The sequence below is a fragment of the Nicotiana sylvestris genome, chromosome 9 (assembly GCF_000393655.2).
Source record: "Nicotiana sylvestris chromosome 9, ASM39365v2, whole genome shotgun sequence".
NCBI classification, from domain to species: Eukaryota; Viridiplantae; Streptophyta; class Magnoliopsida; order Solanales; family Solanaceae; genus Nicotiana; species Nicotiana sylvestris.
The window spans coordinates 175,514,836-175,523,830 of record NC_091065.1 but is presented as its reverse complement, the minus strand read 5'-3'; the positions used below and the strand labels follow the sequence as shown (position 1 = coordinate 175,523,830).

The 8,995-nt window shown below is 36.3% G+C and overlaps 1 protein-coding gene across 4 annotated transcripts; it reads left to right on the top strand.

Moving 5' to 3' along the window:
* Positions 1 to 2,562: 2,562 nt before the first annotated feature.
* On the top strand, positions 2,563 to 8,420 carry LOC104225641 (monosaccharide-sensing protein 2-like). Of its 4 annotated transcripts, none has more exons than XM_009777639.2 (6): positions 2,563 to 2,828; positions 3,681 to 3,830; positions 4,185 to 4,751; positions 5,725 to 6,620; positions 6,764 to 6,951; positions 7,625 to 8,420. In XM_009777639.2, the coding sequence occupies exons 2-6, from the start codon at positions 3,752 to 3,754 to the stop codon at positions 8,058 to 8,060; spliced, it is 2,166 nt and encodes a 721-aa protein (XP_009775941.1). In that variant the 5' UTR covers positions 2,563 to 2,828; positions 3,681 to 3,751; the 3' UTR covers positions 8,061 to 8,420. The 4 variants fall into 4 exon arrangements, with proteins under 4 accessions (XP_009775941.1, XP_009775817.1, XP_009775879.1 ...); XM_009777515.2 differs by having other exon boundaries at positions 2,599 to 2,749; XM_009777577.2 differs by having other exon boundaries at positions 2,675 to 2,833.
* Positions 8,421 to 8,995: the final 575 nt, after the last annotated feature.

The following is an 8,995-nucleotide window of genomic DNA, read 5'->3' as shown; positions in this document are numbered from 1 at the left end:
AAATTGACTAAACCATTAAAAGCACAAACAAAGGCAGTCCGGTACACTAAACTTTCGCTATGTGCGGGGTCTGGGGAATAACCGGATCACAAGGGTCTATCGTAGACAGTCTTACCATATATATTTGCAAGAGGTCCATTAACAGTACAAATAAAGGACAGCCCGGTATATTAAGTTTCTGCTATGCTCGAAGTCCGGGAAAAGGCATACATCCTTAAATAAATACAAGGGAAAAAATTAATCCGTATTTCATACAAAAATAATTAATATAAAATATATGTTTATGATGAGATCTTTTATTCTTTTAATGTGGTTAAGTATTTTATATATTCTCTTTTTATTCAATGAAGCTTTTAGTTAAAATTATTGGCTTTGATACAAAGACTAAAGTACGATTAACCTGAATCTAATAAATCTTATTTTTTCAAAACCTCAATAAATTAGCCTATCTATTTTATATTTCTTGATGTGATGTGATCTTTATGTGGATTTTATTCGTCCACATTCTTTTAGAATATCTGTAAGTTTTGTTTCTTTTCCAAGATACTTTTCGCAACTTTTTTCAATGTGAAGTTCATATTTCCATTGTGTTTGTTTGTGTGTAAAAAAATATCCCAAACCCCTTCCCCCCTGCCCACAAAAAAAATCATATAATTAATGAAAGAATATTAACTATTTTGAGTAATTAATTGGCATTTTACTAGTACGATCGTATTATTTTTGTCAGCACTTTCGACATAGTTTTCTTTTTTCTTTTTTCAAACCTATTTTGGAATCGCTTTTTTTGAGTTTGGGGGCTATTGAAAACAGTCAATCTACCTCCACAAAGTAGGGGTAGGGTCTGCATATATTATACCATCCTCGTATTCCACTTGTGAGATTTCATTGATTATGTTGCATGTTGTTGTAGTAATTAATCGGTATGAGTAGGGTCGCATTATTTTGAGTAAATTCCATTTAACTCCTTTAATCTTTTATGTTTGGGAAATACTAATTTCTTTACCGTTTGAATGTGAAAATAAATCTCCTTAATCTTAAATCAACAACTAAGAGTTGAGAGGTAAATTTATTTTTTTTTCCGAAGAATTTGGACACACAAAGTTCATCTCATTTTACGCTAGCGCTCTATTAATGACAAGAGTAAAATAAAACAATTTGCTAACGGTCAAGGACCAAAAGTTTAACGATGATAAAATTAAGCAACTTCTAATAATGCGAGAATAAATTTGAATATTTTTCCTCTAACTATGAAAACACATTAAAGACTTTTTAAAAATTGTTTAACTTTATATTATTGTCATTTTTATTCTTTGATCAGGAACTAGAATATCATTTTTTATAGCTCTAAGTATATTCGTTATGTTACAGGTGTAATGCATCATTACGTCTTTCACTTTTTTAAGAAAAAAATATTATTTTGTATATTTCATGCACATGTTAGCATGTTTATAATAGATATATACATTTTTCTACTATTATTTTTTGAATTTTTTATTTATATATTTAATTTATAAATTATAAAATATTAAAAATTAAATACACATGGGGCTTACGTCCTGCGCCTCCAAGCTTTTGTCTCGTCCCCTGATAAATAAAATGCATCGTTCTTCGCCCACGCTTTTTAAAACACTAATTTGGACCTTTTCCCGGAAACTATTTTTAATTTTTTTTTGGAACCCCAGAAAACCCGCAGCCGCTACAGCCTCTGCCTTTCGGGTGAGCACTAAGTAAATCCCCATTGTGTAATAGCGTGCAAACCACATATGGGACGTAAACAATACTAGGCAAGTCCTGTGTGATATGTTAGACCTTGAAGGCATTGAGGGGGAATTGATCTCAGGTCATCTATAAGGGCATGTGCATAGATAGTCATTTTTTAGGGATGTTATTTAAAGATTAGCCAGTACTTATTTTGTCCTGAAATTTTAAACTAAAAATCTTAATTTCAGGACATTTTTGCCCTGAAAATTTAAACTGAAAAACTGAAATCTAGGATATATTGGCTAATTCTTAAATAACAGCCCTTTAAAGTGGTTACATGGTGTTGTCATATGTATGGATAACCATCCTCCTACTTGGCCATTTCCAAAGGGATTACTCAGCAATTATTAATAATACGAAAATAAATTTGAATCTTTTTTCTCTAACTATAAAAACACATCAAAGACTTTTTCTAAAATTGTCCAAACGGCTCAAAATCAATATTTAAAGTAGATTTTTGATAAATATGGGAAGTGATATCATCATTACTCAGAAAAGAAAAGAAAAAAAAAGTTACAGATCCCAACTGATTATGTCAATAAGTGACTGACCAAACACAGAAATTATTCTGAATCTTTCCAAAAGATTGTACATAGAATAATAAGTATATAATTTGGAAGTTGGCTATGTTAACAGATCAGCTAACCACGTTCTTCGGTCACATCACATCTTACACATCATCCCCTTTTTTTGAACTGGTTTTAAGATCCCTTCTTCTCTTTTTTCTTTCTCTTTCATTTGTGTCATTTTCAGGTCTGTCTTTTTGCCTGCTACATTTACTCACTTTACCCCATTTTTCTTGCCCTTTCAAAAGTGCATATAGTTCTGTTTTTCTTTAAGGCAATTGGGGTTTGAATGTTTCCAAACCAATTGTCTTGTCTCTATATAAAGTTTTAGTCTTTCTTGAAATTTTAAGCTTTACATGTGAAATTTAGCAGGCTTTTCCAGTTTTGGGAGCCTTTAACTGATTCTTTAAAGAATTTAGCAGGTAATCTATTTGGTTGCTTTTGTATGCCATTCGTTTCACTGTCTATCGGAAATAGGCTCTCTGCCTTTATAAGATACGGGTAAGGTGTGCACACTACTCTTCCCGGACCCCACGAATGGGATTACGCTGCGTTTGTTGTTATTGTTGTATATCCAAAATCTGTTCTTAGATCAGTTCTCTTTGCTAGTGTAAAAGTACCATTTTGGAAATTTGGGAATGGTTAGATATGCAGTTGAGTAATGTAGTTAGATCTGATAAAGTTACTTTTTTTAAGGGATTGTTTGATCTTTTTCAAGATTCAAAGACTATGCACTCTGTGTATGTTTCTTTCCTGATTGAAGTATATCATTTTTTGAATCTTTATGAAAGTGGGGTTTGAAATTTTATTAGTTTTTCTATGGTTCCAAATAGATGTATTTAAATGGGGAACATGGTCGGTAAGGATTCGTATGGCCGACCTCCGCTCAGAGGTGGATCAAGAATTTAAGCTCTATGAGTTCAACATTTAAGGTTTTTAGCATCGAACCTATTATATTTTTAAAGTTACGGTCTATGGGGTCATATATATATATACTATTTATTGCAATTTTAGTGATTTTTTATACATAAATTTTCACTCCGCGTCGAAACTACCGGGTTGAAATGAACCCGGTACTTTCAAGCTGCATCCGCCCCACCCTCCACTTGTTTGGGACTGTGGCGTAGTTGTTATTGTTTTTGTTGTTTTATGGCTCCAAATGTAGCATAGGACATTTACTGAAGTCTAAAGTTAGGATCTTTCTATTAGTTCTTGTTCTGATTCAGGAACAAGATCCTGTGTTTGCATTGACTAGTTAAATTAATCATGTTGGATCTTTTGCCAATTATGCATATCTAAACATAGATGTGTTTTTCAAGATTCAGACTAATCTTCTACATGTTCTGATTGCAGGTGCTTCTGCAATTAGGAAAAGTTGGACATTCATTTTTTATACATAAAAGGAAGAATTTGATTTATTAAGGATGAGTGGAGCTGTGCTAATTGCACTTGCTGCAGCTATTGGCAACTTGTTGCAAGGATGGGACAATGCGACGATCGCAGGTTATACCTCATTACACTCCTTTTGTTCTTTAATTATCTTCTGTGTTTAGTCTTCTCCTCTAGGAGAAACATGTCTTGCACTGTTCTTGAAAGTTAATAGTAATCCCTGATTCTATTACATTGCCATCAGTTTCAGTATATTGTGAACATCACATTTCTCCAATTGTCTGCCCAAATTCTATTACATATGAAAAAGTTTGTCCATTTATAATATTCCAGCATTTGCTAATACTGAAATTGAGTAATTGGTAGTACAACTTTTTTTATCAAATGATATTCATGTCGAAACATAATTTGAACTTCCACAAACATTTTACTATTATTCTGAAAGAAAATGTATTTGATATGTTTTAGGATCTGTTCTTTACATCAAGAAGGAATTCAATTTGCAAACGCAGCCAACAATGGAAGGGCTAATTGTTGCGATGTCTCTAATTGGAGCAACAGTGATCACAACATTCTCTGGACCTGTATCGGACATGCTTGGCAGACGTCCAATGCTGATAATTTCATCAGTACTTTATTTCCTTAGCGGATTAGTGATGTTATGGTCTCCAAATGTTTATGTGTTGCTTTTAGCGAGGCTGTTAGATGGATTCGGAATTGGTCTCGCTGTGACACTGGTTCCCGTCTATATATCTGAGACTGCCCCGCCAGAAATAAGAGGGCAGTTGAATACATTTCCGCAGTTCACTGGTTGTGTTGGAATGTTTTTGTCATACTGCATGGTTTTTGGAATGTCATTGACGCCGTCGCCAAGTTGGAGGCTAATGCTTGGGGTTCTCTCGATTCCTTCTCTTGCGTATTTCTTTTTTACATTGTTTTACTTGCCTGAATCTCCAAGGTGGCTGGTCAGTAAAGGTCGCATGAAAGAGGCTAAACAAGTTTTACAGAGATTACGTGGCAGGGAAGATGTCTCAGGTTTGTCTCATGGTTCTTTTCCTTGTTCACAATTAACTTATTTCTTCGTCGTATGAGAGAATATATTTGCTCCTCAGAATAGTTTTAACAAACGATTGAGCTAAATCTGTGATGCTCTCTGTCGTGTAATCAGAAATGTTTCTTTTGATGCCTTGTTTACGAGAATCAACTATGCATAAGATAGAAGTTTGTTTTAAAGCTTTACTTGTCCAGACAAAACAAAGAAGTTTGGCTTGTACCCCAATTTGCTATTGATTTCGTTGAAGTTTGAGGAGCAGCTTCTTAAGTCTACTGGTTTCTTTGCTTTTAGGTACCTCAAGTTAATATAAATGTAACCAACATAAAGAGTTTAGGAACTTTGTAGGCTGTTGCATATCCCATGTATGGAAAAAAGTCAAATCGTTTGATTTAAGAAATTGAATGTCGTCCCAACTTCATCACACGCTTCAAAGCCCTTTGTTTGGTTGGGGTTGCTTACTAGGTTTCAGGAGATATACTCATGCACTTCAGATAATATGTTGGTTCTATGCCTAATGAAATCTTGCTTCTTTTTTTCTCATTTATTTGTTGTCAAGCATACAATATTTCCATTGAATTATTATACTCACTCCGCCCCAATTTATGTGTCGGTATTTGGCTGGGCACGGAGTTTAAGAAAGGAAGAATTTTGAAACTTATGGTCTAAAACAAACCATAGATATTTGTGTAGCTGTAAATCAACTCATTTATGGTAAAGTAGGAATTCTAGAGATAAATTGTTTCTTAATAAGGAAAAGTGACATTCTTTTTGGGACTGACTAAAAAGGAAAGAGTGCCACATAATTTGGGATGGAGGGAATAATATTTTTCTTTAAGGTTTAATTCTTAGGTCAGGTTACACTTTTTCATTCTTGAAGTTCATGATCAGTCCTCCTTGGGATTTAACATTCTCGACCAAGATTCTAATGTCCAATGGAATCTTCTCAATCTACAGGTGAAATGGCCTTGCTAATGGAGGGTTTAGGTGTTGGAGGTGAAGTATCTATAGAAGAATATATAATTGGTCCTGACAGTGAACTTGTCGACAACCAGGATGAGAAAGATCAAATCAAGTTATATGGAGCTGAAGAGGGTCTTTCATGGATAGCCAAACCTGTGACTGGACAAAGTACTCTTGGTCTGGCTTCACGTCACGGGAGTATGGCAAACCAAAGCATGCTTATGGATCCGTTGGTCACTCTATTTGGCAGCGTTCATGAGAAGCTTCCGGAGATGGGAAGCATGCGAAGCATGCTCTTTTCAAATGTTGGCAGCATGTTCAATATAACGGAGAATCAAGAGAAACATGAACAGTGGGATGAAGAAAGCCAAAAGGACGACGAACATCATATGTCCGATGGTTCTGGGGCTGAATCCGATGATAATCTGAGAAGTCCATTGCTCTCACGTCAAGGTACAAATGCCGAAACAAATATGGGGCCTCCAACCTCATTAAGCATGAGACAAGGTAGCAATCTCGTGCATGCAAATGGCGAGCAAGCGAGTATGGGTATCGGCGGTGGTTGGCAGCTAGCGTACAGAAAAGATGAGAAAAAGGAAGGAGCACTCAAAAGGATTTATTTACATGAAGAAGGAGGTGCCGGATCACGGCGTGGGTCCATTATTTCCCTTCCAGGTGATGCTCATGCTGAAGGTGAATTCATACATGCAGCTGCTTTAGTGAGCCAGTCTGTTCTTCGGGCGGAGAGTCTCTTGGGTCAACAGTCTATCGAAGAAGCAGTAGAGACACAATCTGATGCTGTTACGAAGAGGCCAGGCTGGAAAGCACTTTTTGAGCCAGGAGTTAAGCATGCATTGATTGTCGGAGTTGGAATTCAAATACTTCAGCAGGTAAAAGTTGTTTTATGAACTTGCTGTTTGACCTTGAACCTTAGATATGTAGCATAAGTATGGCATCATGTCTAGAAAATAAGCATATGAACCAAACCATTTACTTTTGATCCAGCTAGTGATTTGCTTTGGTCCTTGTGCAGTTCTCTGGAATCAACGGTGTTCTCTATTACACTCCTCAAATTCTTGAACAAGCAGGAGTAGGAGTTCTGCTATCAAATATGGGCATCAGTTCTGATTCTGCGTCTCTCCTCATAAGTGCTGTCACAACTTTGTTAATGCTTCCCAGCATTGTTGTTGCGATGAGACTAATGGACTTTGCCGGCAGAAGGTATCCCTGATTCTATTAATGTTAAATTTTATGTAGCTCTAGAAATGATAACATCTTAATCCTTGATGTATAATTTACTCATCATACACCATAGTTTCCTTCTCAATAAACTAGTTTTTGTTACTAAAAAGACTTGTTCTTTAGTTTGAGGCCTAACTATGGTTAAACTTATTGTAATAAAATGAGAGTAAACACTAGTTTGGAGATTTACGTTAGTTCTCCTTGGCGGAAGCAGATAGTCTGCAGCAATCTCGACTCCGATTATTGGTCGCTGGGAATCCTCACGTAGCGGATGAATCCCCTAATCCCACAGCCTAATTATCCCTCTATTGGATGCAGAGAAATCTAACCCTAGCCATTCTCTAGATAATTTAGAGTGTCTTCCAACACCTGTAGTGGTGTTTATATAGACAGCGTTAGGGTTAGAGTTAGACTAACTAATGGCCAACTAATTAGCTAGCACCCGTTATGGGTGTACTAGGCCCGAAATCTGTATTTTCCAACACTTATTCATCACAACTTTGTACAAATATTACTTTGCACTTTGACCATGTTGAAGTTGAGAGAACTGCATAGTGCATATGTGACAGATTCCAAATATTTTTAAAGCATGAATTTTCACCTCTTCAACATTCCATGCAAGAGAAGTATAACTGTTTGTTTTCTTTTCCAGGTGGCTTTTGCTGGCAACTTTGCCTGTCTTGTTAGCATCACTTGTCGTACTTGTCATTGGCAATGTTATTAGCATGGGCGCTGTCATGCATGCTGTGATCTCCACCGTTAGTGTTGTGGTCTACTTTTGCACCTTTGTCATGGGTTTTGGTCCAATCCCAAATATCCTCTGCTCCGAGATATTCCCCACTAGCGTTCGTGGTATCTGCATTGCTATATGCGCTCTTACATTTTGGTTCGGAGACATCATTGTCACCTACTCGCTCCCCGTTATGCTAACCTCCATTGGACTTGGAGGTGTCTTTGGCATTTATGCTGTTGTCTGCGCCTTGGCTTGGGTCTTTGTTTACTTGAAGGTTCCTGAAACAAAGGGCATGCCCCTTGAAGTCATAACAGAATTCTTCGCCGTTGGAGCTAAACAAGCTGCAAGAGAATAACTACAATAGAGATTTGAAACTTACTGTTTTCTTTGTCGTGGAATCTGCATTGCTATATGTCGATGCATTCAAACGTTTTGTCGTGACTTGAGGTGCTTCGCGCACCTACGAAAATGGTGGTGATTTTTCAGAAGGAAGAGGAGTAATCAGTCAAAAAGATTGTGGTCAGAAGAGAACTCACTTAACTGTAATTCATATTCTATCTTTTTTCTCTTTGTACTTAGTCTTTGTGCTTGCTTCAATTATGGATTCAGCTCTCTTTAGAGCTTTCAAGATTTGGATATCAGTGTCATTGGCACCATCTGATGTTAATTTTTGAACATTTTATTGATACACTTATTTATTCTCCTTTCTTCCTAATTGAAGTAGGCTTGGTTTCGGCTTTCTAATTGGAGTACCTAGTGTTAGTTTTGTATTTTTGCTTTGGCTTTCTGATTGGTGTGCTTGTTGTTGTCCTTACTTTTACCTTTCCTAGTCGAAGGTCTACCGGAAACAACCTCTCTACCTTTTTGAAGGTAGGGTTACGTACACACTACACACTACCCTTTCCAGACCCCACTTGTGGTATTACATTGTGTTTATTGTTGCTTTCAAATCGAAGTAGGCGATTCATTGCAATATTTGGTTGAAATTGAAAAAAAAAAATTGAAGTTGAAGTTTAAAAATGTATTGTGGAAGTTTTGGTTGAAGTATCAAAGACATCAAACTTGAAAAGTGAAAATGTAGAGAAGAAAAAGGCATATATGTGTGTACGATATCTGTGTATTTGTTGCAAGTTAATGTGATGACCCGACCGGTCGTCTTAAGAATTTATGTCCCGATCCCCTATTAACTGCTTTCCCCGTGTTTATTTCTGCTATTTTGATTTGTCGGGATGTTCGGTTTTGAGTTTCGGAGAGTTTTGGAACACTTAGTCCCTAAATGAGAGCTTAAGT